Genomic DNA, 19,488 nt, shown 5'->3' with positions numbered 1-19,488 from the left:
AAAGAGCTGTTTTTCACCGTGAACTGTTATTACTGAGCACTGCAAACCACTTTGCCACAAAGGCTTATCTAATGTTAATGCAAGCTTGTGGCAGAGCAGCATTTGCTGTCCTCCCATAACTGCAAGTTTTATTGAATAACGCCATAAAGCGCAGCTGTATTTGAAGATTGAATTTGCCTTTAATATTGTGCCGGTGTTTGAAATACGACCCCCTGCATGTCGATTCAAGCCATTCCAGGCTACCAGCTGAAGAGAGGTACAGGGCTCCTGATAAAACCTGCAATGGCTCAAACTGTTATGCCTGCTCTTGCGTGGGATAAACTCAGAAAGCTGTGTCCATTGGCTAGTTCCGTTCCCGGCAGGGTGTGTGTTTTACAGCGGGTGATTATGCAACTATATAGGGCAAGCATTGGCATCAGCATGCTCGAGATTAGGTAGCCTAGCCTGGGAAAGGTTGAATGGCTGACAGATGCTCCTTCCTTTCTGTATGATTACACAGGACTCCCCCTCCCTGCTCCACACACACACACACACACTCACTCACTGGGGTCAAGTGGCCTAGGAAAGGAAGAGCAGACGTCAGCAGGACAGTTTAGAAGCGCCCAGCGGTCAAGAGCACAGGTCTGTCACTTAGCACTGCAGCTGAAGGGGGTAACCCTTGCAGTGCCAGGACCCTACAGAATCATCTTACATACAGAACCTGTCTGACAGCACAGGCAATTCACTTTTAACTGTGTAACCTAGCAGTGGGTATGCTCTTGACAAACTGTTTCCAAGCCATTTATTTGATCTTGCTTATTAACGTTACATTTAAAACTTGTCTTGTCCTGTTACTGTCATTATTTTCTCATTCTGTTTAAATTAAAACCCCTCACAGTGAAATGGAGCGTTTAAAGACATGCTAATCCAAAGGGAAACCAAGCGTGCGTGAGCGCACACACACACACACACACACACACACACACACACTGATCATCAAGGTAAGTGGCATGCTAAGTGGCTGCTTGGTCCACTGGCTGCCACAGAGCTCAACAAGAACTCCAGTCCTTCAATATTGCCAGTTTTAATCCAGCAGGCTGCAACGTTAAGCAAAGCCTCATGCCCACTTCATTCCTGACTCAGTGCAGCAATAGCTTCCTGCTTCTTAAAACCTGCACTGACATTGGTAGCCCTGCAGATTCCCTGTAGAGGGGGGGAGGCAGTGATTGAAGCACACATGATTACACAGTGCACTATAAGAGCTATCAATCTGTCAGAGTGCTGTTTGTGAGCTCTGCAGTTGAAGAGTCCCATGTTTCCAATTCTGAGTGATCTGTTTCATCGATGATTATACAGCAGCTTCCTTTCAAGGATCATGATCTCCACTCCTCCAGCTGGGTCACAGGTCAATAAAATGCCCAGCTGAGCTTCCGGAAACACTGGAGGGCAATGGGCTCTTCCTCATTGTATTAAGGGTCAAGTCCTATGAAATGTCACATCTTGTTTAATCAGACTGTCATAGGAAAGATACAATACACAGACAGGCAGTTAAATACTGTACTAAAAAAAGTTGCAATCCCATTATATTGGGAGACTACTTTATCAATGGTATATACAGTTACCATTCTACTTACAATGCCACTGCCCTTTACTACAGAGCCAATGTGTTACCATTGCAGAGCCCCTGCTGCATTGCAATTGAAGATCAACAGAGAAGCACCCCTGTGCTGGTTGTAAACTTTCCACAAACTGGTTGAACCCAGGTGCAACAGGGTGGAGGCTGGGCGCGAACTGGCGACCCTCCACACCGCAAGCGGGCGTCTTAACCGCTATGCAAAAGAGCCGGGCTCGTCTGCATTTGTGGTTTTAAAGCAGTGCATCACACAACACTGGCCGTGACACTTTCAAAACTGAAAGGACAGTACATTAAACTACAGCACCTTCCATAGATTTATTGCATAGAAACCGTTCTAAAAGTATGTATAGATCGCCACTAATCTCTACTACGACTGAATATACAAACTAAATAAAACATGAGAACTAAAACAAATCAAACCCTCTCTTGATGGCCCAGGCAACATTATATTATAGCAGAGAGCATTTAGCCATTTACGACTCAGTCAGATCATTAAGCCATGTAGAGCAGTCGAGAGGGGTAGCTGCTGACTATAGTCGTTATCATGGTGTTACAATGCACAGCTTACCTGCAGTTTAACCACACTAAAGCGATGGTAGCTTGATAGCAATGTGGACTGGTAAATGAAAGTGGTGAAGCCTTGAGCAAGTTTGAAAATCAGAAGCCCTCCCTCCTCCTCTCCCCATTCTTCACAAAGTGCCAATAAAAATTATGGATGCTGGAGAACTTCCAACCATGAGAGCGTTTCTGAATGCCCATTTGCACTCTTGGTAATCGTGTGCCAGTGTTTGTTTAGTGCGATCCCTGGAGCCCTCTACATATGTTGGTAATGCAATCAGTAATTTCTTGGGCTGTTAAAACTTCCCAATACTTTCAAAACGGCGAAAGAAAGATAAGATCATTACTGTATACCAGACCGCCTGCGTGACTAGGTTCTATTTGGCAGATGTGTTGAATTAGGTAGGCGTCAATTAGGGTGCCTGGCAAGTATCAGACCTGTCAGGGGCCCTCAGTTGCAATAGCAAGGGAAACGTGCTTCATTATTTTATTGCTATAATTAACTGATCCTGGTGTTGTACTGTAGGTGGGAGGGAAGCATATCGCACACATGCAGATCCTGTACATAGCACACACTACATTCTCACACATACAGTCTGCAAGAGGAATGCTTATCTGCTGGTTATCTCAATCGGTTCAAGTCAGGTCTGGTCAGTCCATCGTGATTTGCGATCTAGTGACAAGGTCACCTGAATACATTCTAATACCACAAAATATGAATTCTATAAGTAAACAAAGAATTACGTTTAGAGCTGGCTAAATGCAGTCTTTATAACCCAGAAGGTCAGAGACCAAATGATATGCGCTAGTATTACTAGTGTAACCCACTTTTACTGGAGTTCAAACATATTTGGAATATACAGTACACTGGAGAAAACTGCTTCTCATTTAAGGATTTCTTGAGATCACAACTGGGAAAAGGTGCAGAAGCTAGATGAAGCAAACTGGGACATTATAACAACGAAACTAAAGATTGTGCATTCTGTACTTGTAATGACCAATCAGAGCTCTCTCTCTCTCTCTCTCTGCTCCTCCGGGGTCATTGGTTGGCTCTGACAAGGAGAACCTGTTTTCTCATTGGCTCAGAGACCTGCCTATGGAAACTGAAAATACATGTTTGTTTCAACACGTGTTTCTGTCCCATGTAACCCATGTAGTCCTTGAAAGTGCAAAACAGCTAGCATGTTAGCTAGAAACTCTTTAGAAGAATGTGTGGTTTTAAATTGTGTCATTAACAGCCTGAACAATCTATTTTATTCTCAAAGGCCTTGCACTGTATCCTGGTTGAACAGAAGCTTACATCATACAGCCGGCATTGTACACATAACTGCATTTCCTGATTTCAAGGATTCAAAACAATTCGGCCACCTTGTGTTTCTAGTGTGGAAAATCCTCTGCAGCTGAACTGAAGGAGACTGCAATGTGATTAATCCTATTAGAGCTCCCCTAGATTCCTCACAGAAGCAGTCAAATATGGCAACGAGACACCGTTTACTTACATGTACTATACCCAGCCGGGTAAACACACAGGAACTGAGAGTTACACAACACGAGTTGCATAACTTTGCTCTGCTCCAAACCGTCAAGAGTAAAGAATTCCCAGCTAACATAAATCACGCTGAAGCACTTAGTACTACAATAAGCCCTGTCCCAAACCGGAATGTTAATAGGGGTCTAACTTAATAAAGCATGCCAATGGACAGATATGACTGTCACAAGATTGGGAAAATGCACTGAAGATTCAATTAAGCACTTTGGGGATATGATGAATTCTTGTGCCTTTGCGTTACATCCTAATGCGACCGGTGCCCTTCAGTTCCAATGTGCACCTTGCTCTGCTAAGCATGTCCTCCTGTTAGTAACCCTTCAGGGCTGGGCTCCAGTGTTACTCACACACACATACGCAAGTGAGGACGGAGGGCTTTTGATATCAAACTCGCACTTCATTGTGCTTTCTTACCTCTGCAGCATCAGTAGCTATGTGACTATGTGTTGGTTGTGTACCAATACCAAGCACAGATAAAGATCTCACTGGAGATCTTTAATGAACTTAGGGACTGCTAAAAAGCGTTATAAAAGTTGACCATAGTAAAAGCATAGCAAAGTATAATAAAGCATAGTGCAGCTCTGTAGTCTACAATCAGGGAGGTTTGGTAAAGCACGTTAAAACAAAACATGGTAAACTATGGTTAATTCCCATGGGAAAAGCATGGCAAATCTGTGAAATTACTGTGCAAATTTACCATGGTAAACTGATAAAGGCAAGGTCGGGGTCAATTTGAACACATATGAGGTACTGTGTGATTGCAAGAGGCAATAAATCCAAGTCCTGTCCACTGGAGGGCATTATTAGCAAATTAGTTTAGAGACGATTAAATTTCACTACAGCAGCCAAACCCTGTAGCCTTGGTTAAATCATATCATATAATACCTCCCTAATGGGAGAGGAATGCAAACAAAATCAGGTTTTATCCATCATAAGATTACTCCACTGTAATGAAATTCTAAAGCATCCACCTTTAAATGGTGATCTCAATGTAATAAACACAATGTCAAGCAGCCTTTGGCAACAAGCATCAGACCTTGAAGACAGAAGACAGCCTAGGATAACAATTTAGCCTCATTTCCATTCTCTCAGGGGGAATGTACATTTGATATCAAATGTGGAGGTGTTTGTAGGTTTCTGATGGCATGATGGCAAGATCAAGCTGGTTGAAAAGAGAGGCTGCTGTATATTTATGATCTCGTGATGTTGTCATTCGTCACTAGCAAGTCAGCGACACACTTGGAGAAGGGGCCTGGCCATGACGCCCGCACATGTATCTTCCATTAAATATTTCCATCAGTTTTTAAACCAGCGAAAGCCCTTCTTCTCAAAGATTTTCCTAGGAACAGATTACTAACAAATCTCCGTCTATCTGAGGAGGCTCCGAGCGCTGGTATTCTTCAGTCTCCGAGATGCAGTAATACAGACTGGAGGAGATTCTTATCACTGCCATTAAGAAACTGCCACTACATTCTGTAACCCAGCAGCAGCACACAAGTACCCTATAATAAGGCTGCAAATCTGTGTTCTATTAATTGAACACTTAAACCTTCACTGTAAACTGCTGTCTGTCATACACATTTTGAATGAAAAAGTAGACTTTAGTATTTATCTTTAGGTGCAACTTTTGTATTTATTTCAAATTATACATTGTTTTTTTTTTTTACATGCAGTATTCACTTCGATCGATTCCATGTCAGGAATGCATGGCGCTCCATACCGTATTTTGCAACAGCCCCAGGTATCAGATTCTCTATAGTGTACAAGCTCACCTTCTGTTACTGCAATCGCCTGCATCTGGTATAGGCACTATTGTGATGTGGAGTGTAGAGCTCATTGTACTGTATGGTATCGCGATGGGTTGCCTCCAGTGTGTGTATGCCAATGAGCCTGTTTCCAATGTGGTAACACTGCACTGGCTTGCTCGCTCACTCACCAGCAGAGGAGCCCTGCAATGACCGCTGTCCAGGTGACACAGCAGGATTTGGGTCTCTTGGTCTCCTCCTCGTTCTCCTCCTTGTCACTCCGGCAGCAGCACAGGCAGCCCAGGTAGATAGCCAGGAAGAGCAGGTTGAGGCCCAGGCCAGCGGCTACCACGCACACCAGGAAGATCAGGGACTGAAGGGCAGACAGAGAGAGATCATGATGTCACTTCAGGCTTTGTGTATTTATTAATAAAATGCATGTGTAACGGGCAGTGTCGCACCCAGTTCCCTGTCGCTGTCTAAAACCATGGCTTCAGACGAGCCTGGCTCTTTTGCATGGTGGTTTAGACGCTCGCCTGCCGTGCACAGAGTTTCCGGTTCGCGCCCAGCTTGCGCTCCGTTACACGTGTGAGTATGCATGTATGACGTGTGTGTATGCATGTATGACGTGTGTGTTTGCATGTATGAAAGTGTGCATGTTTGCTATTACTATTCTCATGGTTTGTTCTGTGCCAATACCAAAGTTGGAGATTATCATCTAGTCAAGGTAGTGATGAAACCATGGGGATCACAATGATGCAATAAAAACGACCTGTTGCTGCTAACACAATCAGCGAAAAGTAGCAAGCTGTCCTAAATTCAACATCAGCACCTCAGACAGTGAAGGGTTTATTAAAATGGGTTCGTGCTTTCTGTCAGAACAAAAAAAGAGGCTCAGAAGTTCCTTTAAGAGTTTCCAAACAATAAAAAAGCAGTTAATCAACAGATCAGATATGTGATGCAGTGAATAAGCACTGAGCTGGTTCCCATGGAGGGGAGGAGCTGTTATGATTGTTTGAATAGGGGGGCCGGCTACGGTGAGCTAATCGCTCTACACAGCCCCAGCCCCCACTCCAGTTGCCGTGGAAACCTCTGGGTGCCTGAATAGAGGATTGATCAGAGGAGATTTAAAGTGAGCAGCATGTGACAGCTCGATGGGGGCGTCTTGCTGTGGTCTTGTGACTCCGCAGCAGCAGGAACCAGCCCTGAGGGGAGGGAGAGGAGGAGTCAAATAAACAAATAATAAAAGAACAGAAGTGAATGCAAGAGGTGACAGACAAGAAAGGGGGTTGACAGAGGGGGGAGTGAGAGAGGGAAAGAAAGGGGGAGTGAGAAAGAAAGAAAGAGGGGGAGTGAGAGAGAGAGAAAGGTAAGATTCAAGGAAGAAAGAAGGAACAAGAGCTAAAGAAAAAAAGGAGATCAATTATGTGTTACTCAACATATCTGGCAATACTGGTTTCATGGTCATACCAATATAAACCATAACTGAATTGAATTTGAGAGATGGGAGACAGAAGGGGTGAGGGGAAGAGTACTGTAAAAAAGGTGGAGGGGAGGAAACAACAGAGGAGAAATGGAGAGGAAGGGGAGTAGAAGCAGGATCAAGTACACAGGGGGACAGGTTTGGGAAGAGAGAACAAAGGGGAGATCACAAGGGACAGAGAGAGGAATGAGAATCAAAGCTGGGGGGGACAAGACGGGACCTGGTTTGGGACATCGTGTTGTTATAGCACAGACTCCAAGGGGAACGAGACATTCCTCCCCAGAGACGATGAGATCATGGTTAGTTCCTGTGCAGAGCCGCAAGATCGTGGACCTTTTATTCAGTTGCACACAGAAAAACGTCTTCAAACCCATACAGGAGAGTATCCGGGATTTTAGTAAATGAAAAAGACAACAAATCTAAGAAATGTCTCTTTTATGCTCATGATAACAGCGCCAGGTGGTGTCAGGTGTTAAACAGATTGGAATAAAAGGGAAACAATAACACCATAAAGGGGTGTAAGTGGCATCAGGTGTGTTCATCCTTATAAAAAGATTAGTCTTAATACAGTTAAACAAATTCTGATTGTTGTCAATAGAGGTCTACTTAAATCCTCTAAACCTAGAAAAAAAAAAAAAAACACCTGTGGGATTAATCTAGAATTAAAAGGTGATGTTATTTTTAGAGAGAAATACAAATAAATACTTATTTTAAAAAGATCCCCTTTTACACCACAAGCTGATGGGAACTGGAGGAATTGCTTAATATTTAAAACCACTCTGTCAAATTGCTAAATAATTGGTAGCATTTACACAGCAGCTTTACTGTCAATTCATAAAACCGCAAAAACTATATTAAGCATGCCCTGCAACCAACAGCACCAACCAGACCCAGACCTCGTGTGCCTTGCTGTTTGAACGGAGGGCGTGTGTGAGGACTGGGAGTGAGCTTCTTCACAGATGAGCGTAGGCACAGTGGATTCACACTGGGGTACAATCTCTCACCCTCTACCGCCAGCCCATTTTGTATCCTTCCTTGTTACAGCCAGCCAACATCTTACTGCTCAGAGCCTTACACTGGCAGTGGTTCAGCACCTTCATGTTGCACAGAGTCCGTCCCTTTCAAAGCTAATTGCCAGCTCTGCATAAAGACACTTGATGCCCAAGACCATTCATTTCTGACTTGTTTGTTCACATTTTAAAATGCTCCCAGGGAATTCAAGTTTTACTTTTGACATTTATAGAAGTAAACGCCAATTTTGATGCCATGGCCTTTCGTGCACTCTACTACTTTATCAGTATAAAACACTTAAGATACAGTATAGATGCAGCTGCTTAAAACAAATGTTGAGACAAATGCATCACTATAGTAAAATGATCAAAACTAACTAAGTTGTAGGGTCACTCCTATTGGCTGGGGAGGGATGGTGATGCAAGAGAACCCTTTGAAGAATCATTGACACAGTTGTCTTCACACCGAGTATGCAGGCGTTGCTCTGCCCTGGCAGCTGCATTCTACCAACACTGCACACATTGTTCATCTAATGATAAATAAAGGGGTTTGATTCCGGGCTGGCGGAAATGAGATGCATTCCAATCTGATATTTCCAATTCAAGTCCTGATCATTCAAATCTCCACCACCCTCCACTAAACCAGCGATTAATACCATCCCAATACGGGCCCTGAAGATACTAATTCCTGTCTACAGAAAAGCACTGATTCAATTTCCAGGCTCAGTTCAAGTACAGGGCCAGGCTGGTCATGTCATGTGTGTTGTACATGATTAAAATGAATGCACTGGAATGATTATTCAGGGTCATACTTTATGTGTAGTGTGTCCTTATTATCATCTTGTGCAGTTGGGGCAAGACTGAACTCAGAAATAAAAAATTAAATTTAGAAATGATCTGTATTTTCTATGTCAGGATTGAGAAGTCAGAAAAGAGTGTTTGAAAGCAATGGAGCGGAAAACCACTTCCAGCCAGCCCCTGCTAGGTCAGTCAGGCAGAAAGGTCTTGTATTATGTTGTAAGCTTTTCCCCTCTATACAGATTCAGCCTTAGATTTAAAAAAAAAATACCATAGAGTAGACGTCATTTTAAGCGCTTGCTTAGTAGATGACATTTGCAGTAGTGTAAAGTATTATTGTGTTGTGTAAGGTAGGGTTTGATTGTAAAGATGTTGTCGTTGCTTTTTCCACAGCTAAATTTAAAGATTAAAATTCAGACATGATTCATCTTTTTGTCCCAGCACCATGATCAGCCCCAGTTGAATCGTTCAAGCTGGCTTTACTTGTTTCTATTTAGAAGCAGACTTGCCTCCAATGTGTGCCTATGAGTCACAACAGCTGTATGATCATTGGTCACTGTTTTGTACAGGCGATCAGAGAACCAGCAAAAGCAACACAGAGAACCCTAAAGAATCTAGAAAAACTACAGTACAAAGGAAGGCATAAAACAATAAAGAGTACTCAGCAGCAACATCATAAAACCCTTTAGGCCTTTATCTGCGGCTTTTTGTTTTTGCAATTCTGAAGAATCTAAAAATGAAACTTCATTAGTTAATGAGGAAGGACAGACAGTACAACTGCTGTTTAGCGTGGTCGGCACAGGCTACAGTGCAGCACAATTAGAGACAGCCTTGTAATGGACGCAGTGAAATAAGCTCAAATGAATGATTCACTAATAAGAGGGTTTACAGCCGAGAGCCAGCAATGGGCTGGGGGCACTTTGTATCTTTTTATAAACGCAGTAATGTGATGATGACATCCCTCTGAAGTCTGATCACAAGACAGGGATTGTAATTGGCTGCTTCATTGTCGTTGCTTTGTAAACAACCAATCACGAATCATTTTTCCCCAGTCAGACCTGTCTTCCGTTAGACCCTCTGAAGACAATCTGAACACCTCCCTCAGGGTGTGGTTTCACGAAGCAGTTCGAGGGAGCAGTCTGCTAAACCCAATTCACTTCCATAACAAGAAAAAAAAATGAAAATAACACATTTACCCTTTAGTCATATAGACTTGCTGAGCGGATTTCTAGTAAACTTTATCGCTTTAAAATATTGTTTTTTGAAAACAGGTAAAAAATAAGATCTGAGTGGGCATGAAACCGCAGGGAGCAAATTGACAAGCGCAAAACAGCGGCATTACAGTTGAATTTACTGACAGGTGGAGTATAGCACCTTTCAGGATCCCAGTTTCAAGCCTGCCAGCGATGCTGCTCACTGGGGGTAGTTATGTAAGCTCTAGCTGCTCTCCTCACTGTAAATCCCAATGCACTGAGGCGCTACAGGACCAGGCACTGCATGCATGCAGTCAGCAGGCACCTGTTCCCTTCTCTAAAAGCTTAACAGGGGACTTTGCAGGAGTCTGGTGCTAGAACCAGGCCTAATGAGAGAGACCGCTCTGTCTTCTTGGTAAAACTGCATTCACTTTTACTGTACAAGAACAATGCTGTACATTCTGCTCTATTCAGAATAACAAATGGGTATATTGTGGACAAAAGTAAAGATAAATAAATTAATCCCCTAAAATTAGTACACTTGTTCTCAATATTTATACAGTAATAGACTGCTGTGTTATTTAAATGAATTAACAGGGGTACATGGCATAGCAACTTCTGAGTACCAGGGAACCTGGATCCAAACAGTGACATTGTGGGTGATCCGAGAAGATGACACTGAAACAGCATCACACTAGGAGTTTGTTTACATACATTGTAAAAGTTCAAAGTTAATGCAATATAGGTAAGGCTTACAGATTAATCTGTTTCAATCAGTCAATTACTGCAGAACAAAGTCTCAGTTTTTAAATGTGTTTTTAGTACTTTTTATAATCCGAGTGTTCATTGTATAAAACAATATCATGCCACCATTAAATGTCCTTTTTCTGAATCGGCTAGATCTTATTGTTATATGAATGTATGCATTTATTAAACTAACAACTAAAGGATATAAAAAAAGAATATCTTGTCTTTTTAACGTCCCCCAGGTTTTTAGACTTTTTCAGCTGACGAACAAAGACGCCTTTCATGTAAATGCACAGGGAGCTGATTACATTTCACTTGAATTGCTTCAGTCAAAACCTAATTATTGCATTTCCTGCATTTAACATCCACTGCTTTAGGGTATGGCTTGTTAAAACGCTGTGCAATTTTACACCAGAGGAGGCACAGAAAAAACTGGTTCCAGTCTGTGTGCCAGTATAAAATATATGACATAAAAGACAAATACATTTCAAGCTGAATGATTCTTTTAACCTTATTTACCATCACCCAGTGGTGTGCAGAAGTTCAAAAGAGAAAACAATATTTTACAGCTGTCAGGTGGCATTTTCGCAGTGCCGCTGTTAATATTAATTCCTTTAATCTTTGGCATTGAAGCAGGAAGCCTTGCTTTTAAATCTTGTTACCCACAGAGTTAGCAAATTAGTCAGATGGTGGGCTTTCATCTGGCACAAGGAAACTGAAAATTGCCAGAAAAAAACATCAACACTTATCAAAATGAGAAAACGTTTTGATAGTTTTCTGAATTTTACAGGAGGTGACAGAGAGCCTGTGCTGCTGCAGTAGTGGGAGTGCAGCATTTAAGGGTGTATTAAAGATTACAGGTAGGGAAAGGGATGCATGTGCTCTTGCAGCTTAAACTACTTTTTGGGGAATGTAAACAAACTGGAATGTAAACAACACGCCTCTGAGACAAAGCATAAAGGAGTGAACAAAGTCAAATTCCATCTTTTTTTTTTTTTTTAGTATACTCTTCAAAATACTATAACTGTGATATAAAATTTTGTCTTTTTCGTTGATATTTCTTTAGATCGACAATGAAACAAACAAACAAAAAAAAAAGACTGACAGAACACATCCTTATGTTGTAGGTTTCGTACACTTGCTAAATATGTACACGAATGAAACACTGACATACAATGGGTAGCAATCACCTAATACATTATCAACTCTCAGGTACTTTGTGGTACATGTTGTAGCACGGATTTCACAGCATTTGTGCGGTACTCCAGAGAACAGAAAGTATACCACCGTATCCAATTCCCCACCCACTGCAGCGCGCACACACCTGTGCAAGGTGTTTGGTCAGTACACTATGTGTTTACAGTATCACTAATCCAGCACCGTATCTCTATTAATAGGATAATGCATCCAAAATCTGGAGATGGGAAGACTTATTTACAGTATATATGCATTGAATTTAATGACTGTTATTGAATACTACTCATAGCGTATTGTAATACGACTACTACTGCTAGAAACGATACAATTTAATTCAACCTCGCGAACCCTGAATCAATGGTTAATGCTACGTGGAAGCCAGTACTATCTGTATTAAACTTACTGGAAGCGTCTGACTTCCTGAACCACCCCATCGCACATCGCTTTTCATCAAGACTCCGGTCAAACTCACCCGCACATGCTAAATCACTCCCAGTAACGCGACCCAGGCTGCATATATACCCACAGCTGTCCGATCATCGACCCAGAACTCATGCAACAAAAGAAAGCAACACTCGCTCATTTCCGCAGTTCGGGGAGGGTCGCACAATTAACATGTACTGCTACGATCGCTTTTTTTATTTTTATAAGAGATATGAAAAAAAAAAAACTTAAATTGTAATAAATATTGCAATGAAAACGACGGGAATATCCAGCAATGAATACTTGCAGGTATCAACGTCCTCCCCACCCTGTCCCAAAATAATGCACAAAGCATTCCCCATTACTCGTCCCCGTAGCGCCCCAACGCCGTCTGCTCTCTTCCCCACTAACCTGCTGATAGTTCTCCTCCTGCGGGTTAAAGCTGCTGTCCACGGGCTTAAATCGGAGGTTGACGTGAGGAAAATTGTGCAGCCAATAAGTCCACCATGGAGCAATGTAGTCCACCCTTGCGGTGGACATGACTGCAAGCAGCCGGGCGCTGTACAGAGCACGGCTAGTTAGTGATTGTGGTTGCGCGAATAGTGTAAAGTCCGGTGTTTAGACTCCCAGTTTGTCTTGTGTGATCTTGGCAAAATGCAAGAAGAACTACTGCAGAGGAATCCGCAAGGTGCTCTTAAGATTTAAAAAAACAAAACAAAACAAAACAAAAAAAAAACACCACCACGATGGTGTTTAATGTTCCGATCCTTCCCGATTCATTCTGCCCACCAAGTATCTCACAGGACTGGATAACTTACACTGTGCGTGCACGCAGCCCCGCGGTGAACGCGCTTGAGTGTGGGCCACGGGCACACTCGGCCGGCCACGTTATTCATGTGAATTTACCAGTTCGGATAGCTTTCATGAACACCGGGGTCAAATAAAATATCAGAATCTGAGATAATATTTTACACTACTGTACTAACCCCCTTGATATATAGCTAATATATAACGAATGTTGTAGAATCCTTTTGTAATTTTAGATAACACTAAAGTACAGATATGAATAGGGTCAAATACATATGTTGTATTTTAATGTAGATTTTTAAGTTTTAGTTTTAATATAAACATGTTAAAAACACATGCTTCTATACAGTATATGTTACAGTTCTGTTTGCATGCATTGCTTTGATGTAGAATGTCACACTCACAATACCTGTCATGTCACCTTTAGAGTGAAATTCTCTCTACCCTTCAACACACTTCGCTGTCATTAACCAACCAGCAGATTTCTCAATGACCCAAGCCCTAACATGCTTTCAGCCAGTGAAATGGTGCTTTTACCACAAATTCATTCCTAAGGGGAACATACCTAGGAAGGGAGTGCGATATGCTACCTGAGGGTAAGGTGTGTAAATAAAGCTTCCTTTAAAATACCAATGGTTTTAATGCATTTGTTTGTGTGGGATTAGTGGTGATTTCCAATAGACAAAATTAAAAAAAAAAATACAGCAATGGGTTTTGAGAACTATAAGTGTTCTTACAAATTGCTAAACACTGACATCTTGTGGCAGACAGCCACAAGACAAAAAGTAGGGCTTCTTTTGCACTTACAGCAAAAGCATGTCATTTGTGCCTAATTTTAACACATAAATATAAATTAACACTTAAATGTAGAGAAAATAAAGCATCTTGTAAATGCACCAAACAAGTTTTCTTGCACTGGTGCGGAACCAGGCTGTTATTTGTATGCCTACATTTATACTGCAACATGGCAAACAGCAAGAATCAGCCAGCAGACACATTCAGCGCCTGCCTTCAGTACATTGTACTTTTATAATCATGTTATAGAAATGTACTTTTTTTTTTAGAAGACAGACTATTTTGGACCTGGGGGTCAGTATAGCATTTTTAATATTTCATTATACCAATCCCTACTCCCCTCCCTTTGTGATCACATGGGACTAAAATCAGGGAATATTTGCAGCACTCCATGAATCCAAGATCCACATGAGCCACTACTGACAGCATGCACAGGGGAATCTGTTCAGCCCTAACTGGATGCCTTTCCTGTGCATATTGAATAAGAAAGAGAGCTTCCAGGTCCACATCTACATCCATTCATATTACTGCTGGTGTCACAGTAAAGCCACAAGCAGACAGGATGCAAACAGGATTTACCCCTAATGTTCAGGTGGCGCAATGTTTTGTTTTTAACCTGTGTAAAAATTACCTCAGCCAACATGTAAAGCGTTGTCTCAATGAAGGAAAATAAATAATGCACAAGTGTAATCATTTTACAACCAGCCCCTTTCTAGATACCATTACAGCTGTGAATTCTCCCACATACTTGGGAAAATATAACCCAGGAAATAAGTTACAGGCAAAAATGCATTAGTATAATATCAGGATGTTGTATAACTCAAAATTGAGATACCTGGATCATAACCAAAACACAGGTACCAAAAAAAACAGAGAATGACAGTTGTGTTTTTGTAACTTTTATTACAATAAATCAAACTGCTGTACACGCCGATCTCCTCATTTCAGTTCCTTCACAGCCAGACCTAGAAAGACAAGAGATACACTTTAGGTTCAGTTCTTCACTGGTATTCACCATTATCAAAAGCAGTAAAAGTACAGCCAAACCCATTCACTCTACATACCAGAGAGCCCTAGAATCAGCAGGCTGTACTGCCATAAAAACAACATGCTTTAACATCAATTCCCTTGGTCCATGCAAGACTGGCACAAAGCAACCATTTATCTGCCATTCACAAATTCTGTTTCATTGACAGGCCCTCAACCTTTATAAGCACAACAGCATTATGGTTATGGCTTACGGGTATCGTCACTAATTTATCAAGTAACACATGCATCGAATCAGTTATGTATTATATGCATTTTCCCTGAAACCAGCATAACTATTCCTGCTAATGTTCATAAATGATCTTGTAAAAAGCAGCACCAGCTTGTGCACTACATTGCCTGAAAGTCACTGTAGCAACATGAAAACCTGCTGGTTCTGGAAAATTGTCTCCTTTCAGGAGTTTTGCACAGAAAGGAAACATTGGCTAAATGCATGTTATTCTACTAAAAAAAAATCTGGAAGAAAAACCAGGATACAAATCAATTTTACTGGTGTTAGCCTTGAAGCAGAGCCTTTAGTACAAACCAGGCGTATCTTAATCCATTTTCATTTCCAGTTTAAAACAGAATAAGCCTATAATTAATCACATCACAACCAGCTCTGAGAATGGCCATTCCAGGATAAAGAAAACAGGCGTTGTTTGCACTTCACCAACAAATGCACAAATACGTTTCCAATAAATCTGTGCTCAAACTGGAATTTTATTAAAGACGCAGATGGGCTAGGAGTTTAAAGCCTTTGACGCTTTCCGGTCCGATGTCAAAGCACAAGTCCCTAGTCGTTTTTTCTCCGGAGAAAGCCGAGAAAAGCTTTCAATGGCTGAGTGAGGCAGATAGAAGCCGAAAAAAAAACCCTGGAGGCGGATCTTTTGTTATAGTAACAAAATAATGGCTTCAGTAGGATTATTGAGGAGTTTGGTGATGAAAACTAGTGATCAGGAGAGTTATCATTCTGCATGACTATGAAGAGATGTGATTAAGACAGCAAACAACAAGTGGGGGAGGGCTAGAGATGCAGTACTGCGTGTCCTGTTGCTACAGTGCCTTTTAAACCTGATCGACTGTGAATAAAATTAAACAGCGTGTGTAAAATAAACAGCTTGCGTGAAAGTAAATTGGACCCGAAACACCCGACAGGTGCTGAAAAAATGGACGGCAAAGGGTTAACCAAGACCTGAATGAACCTGCATTTTGCAGAGAGGAGACAAACCAAACAAACTGCAGTAAGCACTTTACCTGGAGGCAGGGACTGCTTGAGCTTCTCTGCTTTTTCCTTGTCTGTGATGACCAGAGTGTACAGGTATTTGCTGCACCGCACCTTGAACTTCACATTGTCCTTGTTCTTCTTGATCTTCACGGCTGCAGACACAAGACAGTGAGAAAGAGATCAGTAAAACCTAACTTCTTGGGTACATGAGCATTGGCTTCTATGTTCACTGAGGAGGAAAGCAGTGCTGTATCAGAAAACTTGGGTACATACACCAGCCCTTAGACGAAGAGAACCTTGCTAGTAGTTCTGAAATCATTTTTGCATTCCAATCTGTGTAGTATAAGTGTAAATCTCATTAACGCCTAGTCAGTCTATCCCTTTCAGATTCCTACCTACTTTGTAATAAATATACTTTGCACAATGCAAACATGCTAGTGGGAGCTAATAAACACATTTGCACACAATGAACACTGCACAGCAAATAGGACTTAAGCTTATCTTGCCATTGTCAGTTTCTATAGCCTAGTGGTTCTCCTCTAGAACCACTGACCCCAAAAACACAGGAGCCATGTGGTGACACTACTAATCTGCTCTCAGCTCACCTGGCAATACGTTATTAACAATGTACACTTACACTTGGCATCCTTCCTCCTGGCTGTAAGCAGGAAATCTTTGATTTCTTCAATCTTGCGTGGCTGAAAACGAACAGTTAAATTCCTCGTTAATTGTTTTGATAGTTACCACAAATCTATAAACAGAGGGCTAAATATCACTGCAACATTTGGGAGACCCAATATACACAACACATACCAATATGTTTGTAAGTAATGGACTGAGCTACCAGTCGCCTAAATGTAACACCATGCAAATCAGCCATGTTATCCAATATCAGTATTAAGTGACTTAAACTATACAGTCATTTCGAATACATTTAAATCAGTCTTGGGCATCTCCCCATCAAATCAAACAGACAACCCTGTAACTCAACACAGCACAAGACTATCGGAAATATCCAAGTACCTCAACACCATACGACTAGGCCTTTGCTATACTCTACAATCACAGACGTGCAGATTAAGAACAAATAATTAGGACACTAGAACACGATTTAACCAACGGTTATGTCAGAGCAAGCAGCTACCCCCGGCACGCAGTTACTCGTGTTTCAAGAAAAAAAACATTACAAAACCGTGATGCCATTCAGCTAAGCTCGTCATTGGGGCGAATGTATCCAATTTTCGGACCAAAAAAATTTAATTAAGCATACGGGATAAATATTAAGGCAGCGACAGTCCTGTCATGGACTTTTAATCAGCTTTTTTTCTTACCATGTTGGTGTGTGTTGACTGCAACCTGAAGTAAAGACAGAAAAACACGGGGGTTACAAATACTGTCACCTCAAACACCACATTATGACAAAAAGAGCCATCCGAAGCGGGACCGGGCCGGGGGGTAAGGTGAGCAAGGGTTTAAGGTAGGATAGTGAGTTTGTCTGGGTTGGGTCGGAGCCGGTACCGGTTCGGATGGCCTTGGATTATTAAATCCATTCAAAAGCATCATAACAACTCACTCAGACTGCCAGCGAGGGGGGAAAGGGCGGAACTTCCGCTTCGGGCTTGTTTTTATAGGTAATGTACGGCAGCTGCGGAGGGACTAAAGGAACAAGCGACCACACAGAGAGCGATATTCAAGACTTGCAGATACGACTACTACTACTACTAACAATAATAATAATAATAATAATAATAATAATAATAATAATAATAATAATAATAACAATAATAATAATAATAATAATAATACACAAGTGAAATAACCTAATTTGACCTAATTAGGCGAGTTCCAAAGATTCAAATTACTATTAATTATAAAGTACATACAGCTCTGCTTTGCTCTTGGTAACATCTTAGTGGTAGTGACTGCAGTGCTGTTTACGCCCCCCAGGTGGCAGCATGGTATCAGGAACGCAGGGATACAATTCCCTGTTCCCATGTTCCTGTCGTCTTCAGTAATTTACAAGGAAAGGTTAGAAAAGTCTACCACTGTAAACATGCCGTTTCCCATGAGTACACAGTGTATTTTGGTTCTACTGCATATTTTGACTTTCACCATCATGGTATCATCATGACACAGTATATGCATATATGGTTCGCAAAACAATGCTGCTGCTGCCGCTACAGGACAGACCTTGCTACTTCACCTGGTAGGGTATTGCATGCATTTATAACTCTCTGTATAACAAAGTGCTTCCTACTTTCACTCACCTTTTCTTCATGCCCTCTCACCCTATCAACTGAAATCTGACTTGGGTTAACTTTATCTAGACCGTTTAGGCTTTTGTAAAATGTGTAAAGGAAGACAGGGATATAAGAGAGCAGGTTTCATCAGTCTAAACGGTCCACAGGGTAGTGCTTGATAAATCTATATTAAAAGTATTAAATAAAAAAGTAGAACAAATATGAATGCAGCAAACAAAACTGTGCTTATGATTTACAGCTGTGTGTATAGATGGCCGTGGTGCCTGGTATTCTTATAAATAATGTATTCCTCTGTGTTTAATATTTATGAAATTTAAAATTGAAAACACTTTTCACACAGTATCACCTGTCTTCCTCTCCCCTGCTAATATGTCTAATGGATCCCAGGCATCAAAGGCAATTACTGTTGTATTTAAGAAGAGATCTGGTGCAGTGGAAGGAGAACAGAGTGATGGCTCCTTCGCACTTGGTGCTAATGCATTGTCATTGCCAATGAAGGGGACAAATTCCTGTCTGCCAGCCACCTGGGGAAGCATATGATCCCATCTTGTTTGTCATTGCTTCTGCCGAGGAAACAACAGCATGACTTCGGAGAACACCTTTAACTTTAAAGGCGAAATGATCCTGTGTGGAACAAGGCTTGTAACTGCATACAAAGTTTGGATCAGAGCTTTGAAATACAGTGTAGCGCACACTGCTTTGACATGAAGCCCTTACAATGGATAGAAAATGCTAAGCCTAATCACACATTAATTATATATATATATGCTCTTATCTGGACAATTAAAACCTTTTTCACCCAACATTGCAGTTTTAAGCCTTTACCACTAGAGGGAGCCCACGTAACATATCTCCACATCATATATTAGCCAAGAGGACTTTCTGCTCACGTATACAATTATAAATCGCCTTTCTTATTGAAAGGACACCGTTATAATGAAGAACAGTTCTAAACCAGCACACCAGTATATTGTGCTGAAACACATACAAGAATGCGCTGCAAAGGAAATTTTCGAAATTCCAGTATATCTTATTTTGTGTATAGAAGTCATCCCG

General features: G+C 41.4%; 2 protein-coding genes across 3 annotated transcripts in view; both read right to left on the bottom strand.

Annotated features, from left to right (window-relative positions):
• The window catches only part of LOC121295785 (protein tweety homolog 2-like), a 30,566-nt gene extending 17,451 nt beyond the window's left edge, over positions 1 to 13,115 (bottom strand). For both annotated transcript variants that reach the window (XR_005946973.1, XM_041220823.1), the window contains exons 1-2: positions 12,727 to 13,115; positions 5,656 to 5,837 (exon numbers count right to left, since the gene is read on the bottom strand). Coding sequence is in view for 1 of the 2 variants with exons in the window: in XM_041220823.1 (XP_041076757.1) it covers positions 5,656 to 5,837; positions 12,727 to 12,855 (311 nt within the window). In the remaining variant the exon portion in view is untranslated. The remainder of the gene's footprint in view (positions 1 to 5,655; positions 5,838 to 12,726) is intronic.
• Positions 13,116 to 14,803: 1,688 nt separating this feature from the next.
• On the bottom strand, positions 14,804 to 17,821 carry LOC121295264 (60S ribosomal protein L38). The gene is made up of 5 exons (XM_041219710.1): positions 17,745 to 17,821; positions 17,503 to 17,527; positions 16,809 to 16,869; positions 16,201 to 16,323; positions 14,804 to 14,882 (listed from the first exon to the last, which is right to left on the bottom strand). The coding sequence occupies exons 2-5, from the start codon at positions 17,503 to 17,505 to the stop codon at positions 14,857 to 14,859; spliced, it is 213 nt and encodes a 70-aa protein (XP_041075644.1). The 5' UTR covers positions 17,506 to 17,527; positions 17,745 to 17,821; the 3' UTR covers positions 14,804 to 14,856.
• Between the last annotated feature and the right edge of the window lie 1,667 nt (positions 17,822 to 19,488).

Source organism: Polyodon spathula, chromosome 20 (assembly GCF_017654505.1).
Source record: "Polyodon spathula isolate WHYD16114869_AA chromosome 20, ASM1765450v1, whole genome shotgun sequence".
Lineage (NCBI taxonomy): Eukaryota > Metazoa > Chordata > Actinopteri > Acipenseriformes > Polyodontidae > Polyodon > Polyodon spathula.
The sequence above is the reverse complement of the archived record's forward strand: the minus strand, read 5'-3'. Positions and strand labels throughout refer to the sequence as shown.